The sequence below is a fragment of the Amblyraja radiata genome, chromosome 9, assembly GCF_010909765.2.
Source record: "Amblyraja radiata isolate CabotCenter1 chromosome 9, sAmbRad1.1.pri, whole genome shotgun sequence".
Taxonomy (NCBI): Eukaryota; Metazoa; Chordata; class Chondrichthyes; order Rajiformes; family Rajidae; genus Amblyraja; species Amblyraja radiata.
In genome coordinates this window covers 13865098-13880437 of record NC_045964.1, presented here as the reverse complement: position 1 = coordinate 13880437, position 15340 = coordinate 13865098, and the positions used below count along the sequence as shown (strand labels likewise).

Below are 15340 nucleotides of genomic sequence, written 5' to 3'. Positions count from 1 at the left end.
CAGTTTTTTTGTGTACCTTCGATTTTCCAGCATCTGCAGTTCCTTCTTAAACAAATAATTTAAAGAAAGTTGGGGGTCACTGCTGACCGGTTGTATGGTTCACCATTCTGTGTTAACACCAGGTAGTGTACTGCCTGAGAACATGGATCAATCACCACAGCAAGCAAGAGCTTTACCCATCACCTGCGTGCAGCGAGCTGAGCTGAGCTGCCCATGCACGGCCCTGTTATCCCTGCTGCAGCGGGCCGTCGCCAGTCGTGTGTCTGGAGCAGCTTGCGCAGCAGAAGCTGGCGTGGTACTGGTTGGAGCACAGGTTGGCCTTTATTATCAGGTCACAGTTTGCCAGCTCCGGCAGGTCCACACACAGCGGCTCAGGGGCTGCGGAGTGCATCACTGTCTCTGTGGCTGAAAGAACATCAGGTGAAAAATACTTTCAATGCAGCAAAGCCGAGCGTCCCCTTTCCTTTCCTTGGCTGGCGGAGAGCTCGGTGACATGGGAACGATGGATGGCAGTGTTGGGGTGGGATGTGGCAGGAATCTCCAAAAAGAACATTTCCAACTCCATCTCCCACCAAGCCCTCGCTAAACCAAGAATGTATTTCACAGAGACAGTCACGCAGCAGGGAAACAGGCCCTTCAGCCCACCAAGTCCGTGCCAGCTACCAAGCACATGTTTACTTTAATCCCTCTCCATTCTCCCAGATTCTACCGCTCTCCTCCACTAACGGGCAAGCTTTTATTGCACATTCTCAACATTTGCAGTTTTATTGATTTTTCAAAATAGGAAACCCGTTGCCTTGGTATTTTTCCCAGTTACAGGTTATGTCAAACATGCAAACATACTGAAGAGGTGACCCTAGAGACTTGTCTGTGCAGGAATCTTGGGGCAAAATACAAACAGCTGGAGGAACGCGGTGGGTCGGGCAGTGGATGGAGAGTCTGTGTATCGGGTCGAGACGTTGCTCAGGCCTGATGCAGGGTCTCCACCCAGGGTTTCATCGCCACAGATCTTGCTTGACGTGTTGAGCTCCTCCATAGTTAGTTGCTTTGCTCCAACATGTTTTCTTGGAGAGGATTGAGGTGGACTAACGGGCTGAGGCCTCGAGCTCATGTGTGGATTTATTCCATTGCATCCACAATTGAGCTTGCTGGAGGTGCAGGGAAACACAGGTGTGAATGACAAGAACCCTGGGTAAGTGCTTGCTCAACATTTGTGTTTGGTCGCATTGCTGGATGGTTTAACGCTACAGGATGTGCCCACTGACAGTGCAGGCTTTTACAGGCAGGGCTGGCTGGAACAGGGACTGCTCCTCAACACAACACAAGGCCAGCTGGAGATTGGAAGCCGTGTCCAGAGACCAGAGCCGGCACCTCCCTCATCCGCGGTGCCAGCTGCAGCTGGATGGTGAGGGGGCAGCAGGTTCACCATCAGCAAGGGTTACACCACCACTGCCACAGGGAAGGTGGGCACTGGGGATAGGTGGGCTCTGATCTTACTCACATGTCACTGTCAGGTCGGCACTGGCACTGACTGCTCGTGAACCGCTGTAGGCGTTGCAGGTGTACGTCCCCGAGTCCGCCAGCTGCACGTTACGCAGAGTCAAGGTGCCGTCCAGGGAGACGACGGCGCTCTCTGTGTCCACTCTCAGTGGGACGCCATTCCTGCATTAAAGGCAAGGAAAACCTACTCAGCACTGCGTGTAGGAAGGAACTGCAGATGCTGGGTTACACCAAAGATAGACACAAAGTGCTGGAGTAACTCAGCAGGACAGGCAGCATCTCTGGAGACAAGGAATATGTGACGTTTCAGGTCGAGACCCTTCTTCAGACTGAGCGGTGTTGCTGCAATATTTGGTTGTACCATTTCTCCTGGGATGAAATAAATGAGCAAACTGTACCCACACTGAGCACCAGCTTTAATGTTGGCTGAAGCTGTGCAGGTGGAGGTCTGGGCATCACACAATCTAGTGTCCAGCGCCCAGCTACCCTGGAGAAGATGCCCTTAGAGCCGCTGTGGGCCGGTGCGGGCGCTCCCACACTGCGCTGGCAATGCCTTCCACCCAATGACCATGAAGGGGCGGCAAGATGAGGATGGTGTGCGACTGGGGGGGGGGGTGAACCTGGAGCTTCCCCGCATCTGCTAATCGTGGCCTTCTCGGTGGGAGTGTCTGGTTTTGGGAGGTGTTGTCGGAGTAGCCTGGGGAGTGTATCGTAGACGGTGCACACTGCAACCACTGGGGGACAGTGAATGGAAGCTGAGGGAGGGGAGCGGAGCTCAGCAGTGGCTGCTTTCCCCGGGATGGTGTCGAGCCTCTTGGCCGTCACTGCAGCTGCCCTCATCCAGACAGGGGTAGACTCCACTCATCTCCCCCACCCCCCGCTCCCACTCCTCCCTGCCATCACTCCAGGATATCTGATGCCTCAGCCCACGTTCTCCATCAGATGGTCCATGTCTCGGGCAGAGAGCAGGGGTCAGGGGACCCTCTTCAGCGAGGCTCTGACCACATCGTTCCAACTCTTCCGGAGCCAGCCTGGTGACTTCTCTCCGGGACAGGTGTGGGGGGCGGGAAGGGGGGGGGGGGATTTAATAGGGATTTGTGGAGTAACCTTTTCACACAGAGTGGTGGTTGTATGGAACGAGCTGCCAGAGGAGGTAGTTGAGGCTGGGACTATCCCAAAGATTAAGCAGCAGACAGGTACATGGATAGGACAGGTTTGGAGGGATATGGACCAAGCGCAGGCAGGTGGGACTAGTGTAGACATGCAGGGCTGAAGGGCCTGTTCCCACTCTGTGTGACTCTATGACAGAGCTGGGTGATAGGGGAGGTCTCGGAGCCAGGCCCCAGGGCGGAGCTACCCCCCCCCCCCCCTCCCCGGGTGAGGTCGCAGGTCGTCGTCCCCCCCCCCCCCCCCCCCCCGCCCGCCACCGCTTGCCTTGTCCAGCGGACGTGAGCCTGCGGGTCGGACACCGCACAGGGCAGCTCGGCACGCCCTCCGAGAGCCACTCGCACGTCCCGCGGGGGGGTGGTGATCCTCAGCGCTCCTGACAGGGGAAAGGCAGCGTTAGTTCCCCACAAAGCCCAGATCATCTCCCCTCCCCTCCCTCCCTTCCTTCCTCTCCACGCTCGTCCGATGCAGGGGGAAGGTCAAAAGGTAATGTGATAGTAAAATTAGGCCATTTGGCCTATCAAGTCTATTCCGCCATTCAATCATGGCTGATCTATCTCTCCCTCCTAACCCCATTCTCCTGCCTTCTCCCCATCACCTCTGACACCCGTACTAATCAAGAATCTATCTATCTCCACCTTAAAAATATCCACTGACTTGGCCTCCACAGCCTTCTGTGGCAAAGAATTCCACAAATTCACCACCCTCTGACTAAAGAAATTCCCCCTCATCTCCTTCCTAAAGGTTAGTCCTTTAATTCAGAGACCACCACCGTGCCGCGGGTCCCTGCTGTCAGCTCCAACGCTGCCGACACTGACCACGGTGCACGCGGACACTACCTTGGACCTTCAGCTCAACTTGACGGAAGTCCTGATCCCGTCCGTCCGACACGTGACACGTGTACACTCCGGCATCTTGTGGCTGATCACCAGCCATCCCTGTTTTTGTATTCTACCCCTCTTGAAATAAATGCTAGCTTTGCGTTTGCCTTCTCTACTACCGATTCGATTGCAGATTAACTTTTTGGGAATTCTGCACCAGCACTCCCAAGTTCTTTGCACCTCCGATTTCTGGATTCTCTCCACATTTACCACTTCAAAGAATTCCAGCAGATTCGTCAGGCAAGATCTCCCCTTCACAAAACCATGCTGACTTTGGCCTATTTTATCATGAACTAAGTACTCCGAAACCTCATCCTTTATAATGGACTCTTACCAACCACCAAAGTCAGACTAACCCGCCTATTGTTCCCACTACTCTGTTTTGCTTCCTTCTTGTACAGCAGGGTAATATTGGCAATTTGCCAATCGTCTGGAACCACTCCTGACTCTAGTATTTCTTGAAATATCTATTCATGCCTCCACAATCTCTAAAGCCACCTTTTTCAGAATCCTAGGGTGCAGTCCAGGTGACTTATCCTCCTTCAGCCCATTCAGCTTCCCAAGCACCTTCTCCTTAGTGATAGCCACTCCACAAACTTCCACCCCGACTCTCTTGAATTTCAGGCACATTACTGGTGTGCACATTGGAGGCACGTCAGGCACAGTGACGGGAGGCTTCATCTCTGTCCACTGCACGCGGGGAGCTGATCAACACCTCGCCCTCTCTCCCTGTCGCGAGTATCAGAGAACTGTCGGGCTGTGGGAGGGGAGGGGAGGGTGGGGGTGAGGGCACGATGGGACAGGATAGGCCCATAGTCAGATTTGCGACCGTCTGGGACTGAGAGACGGACTGGCTCCGGGTCTGTGCACCCACCCGTCGCACTGCACCAGCCCTCACCAAGCCCGGCCCTCAGAAGAACCCCAGGGTAGGGATTGAGGGAATGATACCTTCACCTGTGGCATCCAACGCAAGGAATGACCCTGCGCAGGGGTGCAAGTCCTGTGGGCGTTCCGCAGGGTGCGGGGATCAGCAAGAACCGTGCAGCTCACAGCCGTGTCTGTGCTACCTGGACAGGTCAAGAATGGCCCAGGTCCCGCCCAGAGTAGCTAGGTCAGGTCCGGGCATGCGAGCAAGGTCAGGTCCAGGCTGGGTCAGGTCCAGGTAAGGCCAGGTCCATGTAAGGCCAGGTCGATGTGAAGCCAGGTGCTGGCTGGGTCAGGTACCATGTATCTATATACACTGCAAATGGATCGACTGTAATCATGTATTGTGTTTCTGCTAACTGGTTAGCACGCAACAAAATGCTTTTCACTGCAACCCTGACACGTGACAATAAACTAAGCTAAACTAAACTGAAACTAAACACATCTAGGCAAGGCCAGGCCTGTACAAGACCAGGCCCGGGTCAGGTCAGGTCCGGGTATGGTCAGGACTGGGCAGAGATCAGAGCTGGGTCAGGCCTCAACTACAACTCGGATAAAGCCACCAAAGATTAGTTTCTAAACTTGCTGGTGGGTAGGTAAATAAACTGGGAAGAATATGTGAGGAGGCTATAATGGGATATAGATAGATTCAGTGAATGGGCAAAGATTTGACAAGCGAGTATAATGTGAGAAATATGGAAGACCATTTGGCAGGAATATATTAAAGAGCATCATATAATGTAGATAGTGAGAGATGACAGAGCTCGGAGGTTCAGAAGGATCCCGGTGTCCAAATGCATGAATCACAAAAGGTCAATGTACAGGTCCAGTAAGAACAAGGTGTTGATGAAGCTAATTAGGCATGGAAAGCTAAATTAGAGAATGCTGCTGTTTACCTTGAGGGGAAATACTTATATTAGGCAGGGGGGTTATGTACAGTTAATGTGGGCATTGGTGCGACCACATCAGGAGCTCGATTACTGTACACTATTGGTTTTCTTTTGTAAGGAGAGATGTTAATGCATCAGTAAAAACAAAGAACTGCAGATGCTGGTTAATACGCAAAAGGACAAAGTGATGGAGTGACCCAGCAGGTCAGTCAGTATCTCTGGAGAACATGGATAGGTGGCATCAAGACCCTTCTTCACACATGTTTTTTTAAAGATTAGCGTATTTTGCAAGAGGCAAGGTGGGAGGAATCGTGATCCAGATAACTGTGGGAGTCAGTAGGTTTATAGTAGATGTCAGTCGATAGATAGTCTGTCCTCTGTGATGAAAGGGGAGACGTATGGAAATAGTGGTAAAGTTAATGAAATCAATGAGTTCTGCATGTGTGCAAGGAGGCTGTTGTCACAACAGTGGAGAAAGAGTTAGAAACATAGACAATAGGTGCAGGAGTAGGCCATTCGGCCCTTCAAGTCAGCACCGCCATTCATTGTGATCATGGCTGATCATCCCCAATCAATAACCCGTGCTTGCCTTCTCCAGAACCGGGGCCACAGTTCCAGAACCAGGGGCCACAGTTTAAGAAGCCAGAACCAGGGCCCACAGTTTAAGAATAAGGGGTAAGCCATTTAGAACGGAGGAAACACTTTTTCTCACAGAGAGTTGAGAGTGTGGAAAACTCTGCCTCGGTGGTGGAGGCAGGTTCTCTGGATGCTTTCAAGAAAGAGCTGGATAGGGCTCTTAAAGATAGCAGAGTCAGGGGATATGGGGAAAAGGTAGGAATGGGGTACTGATTGGGGATGATCAGCCATGATCACATTGAATGGCGGTGCTGGCTCGAAGGGCCGAATGGCCTACTCCTGCACCTATTGTCTATTGTCTATTCTCCCCATATCCTTTGACTCCACTAGCCCCTAGAGCTCTATCTAACTCTCTCTTAAATCCATCCAGTGATTTGGCCTCCCCTCTGTGGCAGGGAATTCCGCACATTCACAACTCTGGGTGAAAAAGTTTTTTCTCAGTCTTAAATGGCCTCCCCTTTATTCTAAGACTGTGGCCCCTGGTTCTGAACTGGCCCAACATTGGGAATATTTTTCCTGCATCTAGCTTGTCCAGTCCTTTTATAATTTTACATGTTTCTATAAGATACCCCCTCATCCTTCTAAACACCAGTGAATACAAGCGTGGTCTTTTCAATCTTTCTTCATATGACAGTCCCGCCATCCCAGGGATCAACCTACGCTGCACTGCCTCAATCACAAGGATGTCCTTCCTCAAATTAGGAGACCAAAACTGTACACAATACTCCAGATGTGGTCTCACCTGAGCCCTATACATTGGGCATTGGACCAGTATACGCCTGAAACAAGGACTGTTCAACAAAAGGAAGGCATAGCTGATGCGCGTACCCATGGCTACACCTTTAACCTGGAGGAGGTGAGAGGAGTCAAAGGAGAAGTTGTTGAGGGTGAAAATGTTCCATCAGACAGTGAGTGTTAGTGGAGGGAAGTTGACTGAGTCTTTGTGGGATGCAGGACCTTGAGACCTTCATGGTGGGGGGTGGAGGTGTAAAGGGACTGGATTCCTGTAGAAGAGCTGAAGGGTGAGAGATGTCTCACAGTTTGGGAAGGGACTGGACAAGGGTGAGTAGAGGATGGAATGGAGATATGTGGAGCTGAGTTCAGTGGGGCAGGAGCAGGCAGAGACGATGGGTCTGCCAGGGCAGTCCTGAGCTCCCAGCATGTGTGATCTGATCCTGTTTATCTGACGGGACACAAGGTGATCTCAACCTGGGGACAACCCGAATCCTACCATCGTGCCGCGGGTCCCTGCTCTCAGCTCCTACGCTGCCGACACTGACCGCGGTGCACGCGGACACTACCTTGGACCTTCAGCTCAACTTGACGGAAGTCCTGATCCCGTCCGTCCGACACGTGACACGTGTACACTCCGGCATCTTGTGGCTGAACCCGGCTGATCACCAGCCATCCGTCCGGATGCTTGCTGTGCCTGTCGGGACAGAGACGGAGAGGTCAGGGGCAGCAGCTCACAACAAGGTCGTCACTCCATCACTTTAGGCCGGCACGGTGGCGCAGCGATAGAGTTGCTACCTCACAGCGCAGGGACCCGGGTTCGATCTTGACTACAGGTGCTGTCTGTAGCGAGTGTGTACGTTCCCCCCGTGGATTTTCTCTGAGATCTCCGGTTTCCTCCCGCACTCCAAAGATGTACTGGTTAATTGGCTTGGTATAAATGTAAAATTGTCTCTAGTATGTGCGGGGATCGCTGGTCAGCGCAGACTTGGTGGGCCGAAGGGCCTGTTTCCGCGCTGTATCTCTACACTAAATTAAACTAAACTCCCCTTCCCCACTACTGTGCCAAGGCCCCACACTTTCATTCCCCCTGGACCTTCCGTATCTGAGGAAGGGCAGGAACACTCACGCCACTGTAGTCTGTGGAGAACCTAGACTCCACCCAGATCCACACTTCAAGATGCACCCAAGGTCAAGGACCCGCGAGTGTCCTGTAGATTTTCACTTTCTTTTAGACAGTCTAGCCGAATGCAACCGGGAGTAGCTCAGGCAGACATCCACCAGTCAGTCAAGGCTCCTGTATGGGGCTGGATCTCCAGTTAACCGCATGGTGGCGCAGCGGTAGAGCTGCTGCCTCACAGCCTCACAAACCCCGGTTCAATCCTGACTACAGGTGTTGTCTGTGTGGAATATTCCCGTTCTACCTGTGACCACGTGGGTTTTCCTCCCACATCCCAAAGACGTGCATCTTTGTAGGTTAATAGTCCTCTATAAATTGCCCCTACTGAGTAGGGATTGGGTGAGAAAGCGGGATAACATAGAAATAGTGATCGATGGTGGGTGTGGACTCGGTGGGCTGAAGGGTCTGTTTCCACGTTGTATCTTTAAACATTCACCAGGGCTCTGCTGAGGGCCAAGAGCCTCACATAGGGCATCATATCACATCAATGAGCCAGCAATGCCTTGCTCAACTTTGGGAACTTTACAATGATGGTATCTGGGCAAACCAGGTCAGGACCTACACAGTGAACGGTGGAGCCCTGGGGGATGTTGTAGAGCAGAGGGATCCAGGAGCACCAATACATAGTTCCATGAAAGTGGTGTCACAGTGGACAAGGGGGTAAAGAAGGCTTTTGGCATCAGTCAGGGAACTGAATATAGACTGTTTAAGAAGGAACTGCAGATGCTGGAAAATCGAAGGTACACAAAAAAGATGGAGAAACTCAGCGGGTGCAGCAGAATCTATGGAGCGAAGGAAATAGGCAACGTTTCGGGCCGAAACCCTTCGAAGGGAAAGAAACGAAGTTCTCAGTCTGAAGAAGGGTCTCGACCCAAAATGTCACCCATTCCTTTTCTCCAGAGATGCTGCCTGTCCCGCTGAGTTACTCCAGCAGTTTGTGTCCATGGCTGGTGTGAACCAGCATCTGCAGTTCCTTCCTGGACATGGAGGCTGGGACATTGTGGGGGCCGGTGGTGGTTGAGGCCATTCACCTGAGGGAGAGCAGGGGCCGGCCGTGTCTACGCCACTCCACGCTGGGGGGGGGCGATGCCTGGACCCGGCACGGTAACCGAGCCGTCTCCCCCGGCCGCACCGACACCGTGCCCGCGTCACTCCGGTCGATCTGCAACCTGCCAGGAGAGAGCGCGGTTAACTCGGGCGCACCAGGATGAACCGGGGATCACGGGCCCCGGAGCAGGCGGCAACCGGGAACAATCGGGCCGCGGATCGGAGAGCAGGAGCAACGCTGGAGACGGGTGGGGTCTGAGACGGGGGGAGAGGACACTCTGGAAGGGGAGAGCGTGTCGGGACGGTGAGACTGGAGGGAGTGGGGATGGTGAGGTTGGGGGATTTGGGGAGGGGAGACTGTCGGTGAGGTTGGGGAACAGGGGAGCACTCAGCAACGCCCCCGGCTGCCTGCAGTGAGGGAGGCCATTCGGCCCCTCAGGGGTCACACACGGGGAGTGTTCCTGGAGTCTGGGTCCGTGTGCGTGCAGGGTGGGTGCGTGCAGCTGGGTCCACGTGCGCTGCAAGTACACGGGCCAGGTGTGTGTGAGCAGCGTGTCCATCACGTGTTCACACAGCCTGGTGTCTCCGATCAGAGCCACACGGCAGTGAGGACACCTCCATCTGCCGTCCATCAGTCTGGGTTGAGGGTCCGGGGTGGGGGTGGGGGTGGGCAAGAGAGAGGGCCAAGGGGAGGAGGGGGCTTGGTCCTGGGGAGAGGGGGGTTGTCCAGGGGGAGGGTGTGGTCGGAGGGAGAAGGAGGACAGGGGAGGCGGGGGGATGGGGCCGATGGAGGAGGCTGCCTGAGGAAGGAGAGGTCGGTACCAGGAGAAGTCCAGGATGATGGTCCTGGGGGAGAGGAGCGATCCCGGGTGTTCCGGGAGGAGGGGGATTGAGTGCCAGTGTGGGGGAGGCCTGGAGGGTCTGATGGGGATAGGGGTGAGGGGTACCCACTGCACTACCAGTGCGGATGGGTCGAGGAGGGGAAGGGGTGATCCTGGAGGAAGGTCATCGCCCTGGAGGGGACCCGGGATGACTGGGGCGTGTTCCCAGCGGGATGGGGTCGGGGGTTCGACTGCATTACCTGTGGTTGGGCGCTTCCCGTGGGGCGGGGGAGGGGTCCCTGCTGGGCGGTTGGTGCCGTCCGCTGGATGGGCTCCAACGCTGGGGGTCGGGAGCCCCCCCCTCGTCCGGCGTCTGGCAGTGCCGCACGCACTCGGCCTCCGTGGGGAAGTTGTTGCGGTTGCCGTGGCAACCCCCGTACCAGAAGCGGTTGCAGGCGCCGGGCTGAGGCACGAAGAACCAGCGGGCCACCCAGTCACTGCAGGGCCCGTTGGCGCTCACCAGCTGGCACCGGGCCGGGAGCACTGTGGGTCAGAGGTCACAGGTCAGAGGGGCACCAACAAAGGGTCGAGACCCAGGGTGGGGGGGGGGGGGAGAGGAGCCCCCAACCCATCGACCCCCATGGATCCCACTACCTTAACCACCAACCTCCTCCCCTCTCCTCACTCTCACTCCTCCCTCACCCTTCCCACCATCACCCTGCTGCACACTGACAGCCCCGACCCCTCCCGCACCACTCCATCCCCGCCTTACCCCACCCTCACACATCTCCGCACCCCTTCCCACACCCTGACCCCTTCCCACACCCTCTGACCCCTTCCCACACACTCTGACCTCTTTCCACGCCCTCTGACCCCACTCACGGCCTCTGACCCCTTTCCACGCCCTCTGACCCCACCCACGCTCCATCCTGATCCCCACTACCCCCACCTCATCTCCTCCCTCACCCTCTCTATCCATTGCCGAACCCACACCGTGACTCCTCACTCTCCCTCTCCCCTCCCAATTCCACCAGATCCCTGATCTGCCCTCGTTCAGGTTTGCCCCGACACACTGTTTGTTCTCCGCTAGTCACAGTTGGTCTCGTCTCCACTAGACAGGAGCCGGTAGTGAAACTCCACCTCACAACATCAAACCCCTCCCCCACCTGTCTGCGGCATGGAGGTGCAGCGGTAGAGTTGCTGCCTTACAGCACCAGAGACCCGGGTTCGATCCTGACCACGGGCGCTGTCTGTACAGAGTACGTTCTCCCCGTGACAGGCATGGGTTTTCTCCAAGATCTTCACTTTTCTCCCACTCCAAAGACGTACAGGTTTGTAGGTTAATTGGCTTGGTATAAATGTAAAATTGTCCCTGGTGCTGGATAGTGTTAATGTGCGGGGATCGCTGGCCGGTGCGGACTCGTTGGGCCGAAGGGCCTGTTTCCGCGCTGTATCTCTAAACTACACTGTCCAAGCCCCTCCGCCACCTCTCATGTCCTCATCCACTGTGCTATTTTGGCCACATTGAGGGGCTCTCCAAGGGCAGACAGTTGTTGGTGGTGGACTGGCCTGGTCCTGTATGGACAGTCAGGGTGAGGGTCAGGCTGGGCTCAAGCCCAGTGTCGAGACTGTCTCACCGCCCACCCACCCGCGGTCAGAGCACTGTCAGAGGGAGGGCAAGAGATCCACTTACAGTGGGAGAGCTGCTCCCTGCATCCCTCGCCTTCCGGTCCCAGGGCCGACGTGGTCTCATCCTGGCAACAGCCGTACCTGGAGGCCCGGCATTGGTCTGGTGCACTGTTCCGGGCAGCGACCCTGGATTCCTGCAACACGGATAAAAAGGAACTGCTGGTCAAAACATTCCCCATCCCAAACTGCTGGTGGTGCTTCCAGGATGGTGCCCAACCCAGGCGACTATTTGTGTGCTGGCCACGGAAGCAGATGTACATTCACACATTGCAATCGCTCCACACTTTTAAATCTCGGCTCCCACACGAATCATGTATCTGTACATGTGAATGGATTGATTGTAATCATGTATTGACTTTCTAAGGTACACAAAATTGCTGGGGAAACTCAGCGGGTGCAGCAGCATCTATGGAGCGAAGGAAATAATAATAATAATAATAATAATACATTTTATTTATGGGCGCCTTTCAAGAGTCTCAAGGACACCTTACAAAAATTGAGCATGTATAGGAAAAACATGTAAGGGGAATGAAATAAATAGTAGAGACATGACTAGTACACAAAGTAAAGACAGAATTCAATACAAAACATAGCATGAGGCAATTAATGCACAGATGAAAAGGGACGGGGACGTGGGGCTAAGGATAGGCAGAGGTGAAGAGATGGGTCTTGAGGCGGGACTGGAAGATGGGGAGGGACACGGAATTGCGGATCAGTTGGGGGAGGGAGTTCCAGAGCCTGGGAGCTGCCCTGGAGAAGGCTCTGTCCCCAAAACTGCGGAGGTTGGACTTGTGGATGGAGAGGAGACCGGCTGATGTGGATCTGAGGGACCGTGAGGGTTGGTAGGGGGAGAGGAGGTCAATGAGATATGTGGGGGCCAGATGGTGGAGGGCTTTGTAGGTGAGGACCAGGATTTTGTAGGTGATCCGGTGGGAGATGGGAAGCCAGTGAAGTTTTTTGAGGACTGGAGTGATGTGATGCCAGGATTTGGTGTGGGTGATGAGTCGGGCGGCTGCGTTCTGGACCAGTTGGAGTCGGTTGATGTAGGTGGAGCTGATGCCAAGGAGAAGTGAGTTGCAATAGTCCAGTCGGGAGGAGATGAAGGCATGGATGAGTCTTTCAGCAGCAGGCGGTGTGAGAGAGGGTCTGAGTTTGGCGATGTTGCGGAGATGAAAGAAGGAGGTTTTAATGACATGGCGGATGTGAGGCTCAAGGGAGAGGGTGGAATCAAAGATCACGCCAAGGTTGCGGGCCTGGGGAGATGGGGAGACAGTGGTGCCGTCGATGGTGAGAGTGGGGTTATTGATTTTGCTGAGTGTGGCTTTGGAGCCTATGAGGAGGAATTCTGTCTTATCGCTGTTGAGTTTGAGGAAATTATGTTGCATCCAGGTTTTTATAGCTGACAAACAGGAGTTGATATGGGAGAGGGTGGGGTTGTGGGGGGATTTGGTGCCAAGGTAAATCTGGGTGTCATCAGCGTAACAGTGGAAGTCCAGATTGAAGTGGCGGAGTATCTGACCAAGGGGGAGGATGTAGATGATGAAGAGGAGGGGGCCGAGTACGGAGCCTTGGGGAACGCCTTGAGTGACTGCGGCTGTAGCAGAGGTGTGGTTGTGGAGAGAGATGAAGTGGGATCTGTTGGAAAGGTAGGAACGGAGCCAGCTGAGTGCAGAGCCTTCAATGCCGAGGTCCTTGAGTCTGGTGAGCAGGATGTTATGGTTCACTGTATCGAAGGCTGCGCTCAGGTCGAGGAGGATGAGGATGTTGAGGGAACCAGTGTCAGCAGAGGTGAGGAGGTCGTTGAGGACTTTGAGGAGAGCAGTTTCTGTGCTATGGAGGGGGCGAAAGCCAGATTGGAGGGGTTCAAGTAGGTTATACGCAAGGAGGTGGGAATGACGTTGCGACGCAACGATACGCTCCAGGGTTTTTGAAAGGAAGGGGAGGTTTGAGATTGGGCGGTAGTTAATGAGAGAGGAGGGATCAAGACCAGGTTTCTTTAAGATTGGTGTAACGGCAGCAGTTTTGAAAGCGGAGGGGACAATTCCTTGGGACAATGAGGAGTTGAAGAGATTAGTGAGGTAGGGGCAGAGTACGGGGAGGCAGGACTTCAGCAGGGGAGTGGGGAGAGGGTCGAGGGAGCAGGTGGTGGGTTTGGAAGAGCTGATGAGTTTGGAGATTTCAATAGGGGTGACCAGGTCAAACTGGGAGAGGAAGCAGTGTGGAGGAGGGGTAAGGAGGTCAGTGGAGATGTTGAAAGGAGGGGCCGTGGTAGGTGGTGGAGTAGATGCTGGGGAGTCGGGTACAGGGGATAAAGATTGATAGATGGTGCTGATTTTATCAGCGAAAAAGTGGAGGAATGAGTTGCAGAGAACCGGAGTAGAGGTAGGGAGAGTGTTTGCTCGAGGCGACGTTTCGGGCCGAAACCCTTCTTCAGACTTTCTACTGGCTGGTTTGCACGCTACAAAAGCTTTTCATTGTACCTCGTTACACGTGAGAATATATTGAATTGAACTGTACCCAGTGCACCAACGCTGGGTGCCGTTGGTTATTTCTAAGGTGAGCTGAGTCAGTGAGGTGGGACGCTGCTTGTCTCGGTGCAGACCCGATGCAGGGTGGGGGGGAAGGGGAGGGGGCGGCAGGGTACTCACGGAGAAGGGCTCGGTCCCCTCGAAGAGCCGCTCAGCCGGGTGCCTGGGACAGCCAGCCTGGTTTAAGCCTTGGGCCGACGTCACTCCATCCGGACAGCAGCCATACCTGGGCAGTTCAGACACACTTTAGAGATACAGCGTGAAACTGGCCTCTCGTTCCCCCGAGTCCGCGCCGACCAGCGATCACCCCGTACACTGGCGCTATCCTACACACTAGGGACAATTTAAAACTTTTACCAAAGCCAATTACCCTTCAAACCTGGACGTCTTGGAGTGTGGGAAGAAACGGAAGTTCTTGGAGAAAACCCACGCGGTCACGGGGAGAAGGTACAAACTCTGTACGGACAGCACCAGTTGTCAGGATCGAACCCGTGTCTCTGGTGCTGTATGGCAGCAACTCTACCGCTGAGTCCCGTCACATCATCCCAGCCCACTGAACGCCAACCTCCCCCACCCCTTACTGACGCAGGGACATAACCCTGGGTAGGCGGGCAGCGACCCACCAACTCCCGGGGACTCGCTGTAAAACCAGCTGTTTTACTGCAGCTCCACAACTGATGGGTAACAGGCGTCTACCCGGCGACTATGATTCATTCGGTGATTCAATTCCCCCTTTTATCCCCGTCGGAAAGGCGAAAATCAAACTGCAAATGAGACTCAGCAACAGAGGAGGGGGCAGGCAGGGGGAGGAATTGTGGACGTTTCTGGACAGGACCCTGCATCAGGACCCAGATCCTCCAGCACTTGGTTTCTCTTTGCTCCTGATCCCAGCAGCCGCAGTCTATGTTTATGTGTCTGTGATGCTGCTGCAAGCAAGATTTACCCCGAAGTTAGACACAAATTGCTGGAGTAACTCAGTTGGACAGGAAGCATTTTTGGAGAGAAGGGAATAATGGGTGACGATTTTCACTGCACCTCACATTATTTGTGCTCCTGTCAACGAACCTGTCCTGACTGTGGGTGATAACTGATGTCAAGAAATTTAGTCATTTTGAAGATATTGACATCTGCATTCATATAATTTAGACACAAAGAACCGCAGACGCTAGTTTACAAAACAAAACCAAAGTGCTGGAGTAATTCAGCGGGACAGGCAGCATCTCTGGAGAGAAAGAATGGGTGACGTTTTGGGTCGAGAAGTGTTGGGTGACTCCAGCACTTTGTGTTTCATATAATTCGGCGGTCTGTCTGTAGGCTGGGTGTTGTGGACCTGTCTGGTGGGTGT

General features: G+C 54.2%; 1 protein-coding gene across 4 annotated transcripts in view; it reads right to left on the bottom strand.

Annotated features, from left to right (window-relative positions):
* The window catches only part of papln (papilin, proteoglycan like sulfated glycoprotein), a 61391-nt gene that overhangs the window by 4241 nt on the left and 41810 nt on the right, over nucleotides 1–15340 (bottom strand). For 2 of the 4 annotated variants that reach the window (XM_033026731.1, XM_033026733.1), the window contains 8 exons: nucleotides 14116–14221; nucleotides 11472–11601; nucleotides 10039–10321; nucleotides 8942–9079; nucleotides 7300–7427; nucleotides 2935–3043; nucleotides 1502–1662; nucleotides 184–405 (listed from right to left, as the gene is read on the bottom strand). In XM_033026731.1, the coding sequence (XP_032882622.1) occupies nucleotides 227–405; nucleotides 1502–1662; nucleotides 2935–3043; nucleotides 7300–7427; nucleotides 8942–9079; nucleotides 10039–10321; nucleotides 11472–11601; nucleotides 14116–14221 (1234 nt within the window). In that variant the 3' untranslated portion in view covers nucleotides 184–226. Of the gene's footprint in view, nucleotides 1–183; nucleotides 406–1501; nucleotides 1663–2934; nucleotides 3044–3506; nucleotides 3582–7299; nucleotides 7428–8941; nucleotides 9080–10038; nucleotides 10322–11471; nucleotides 11602–14115; nucleotides 14222–15340 lie in introns of all 4 variants that reach the window. The other 2 variants (XM_033026732.1, XM_033026734.1) reach the window with 2 other exon arrangements.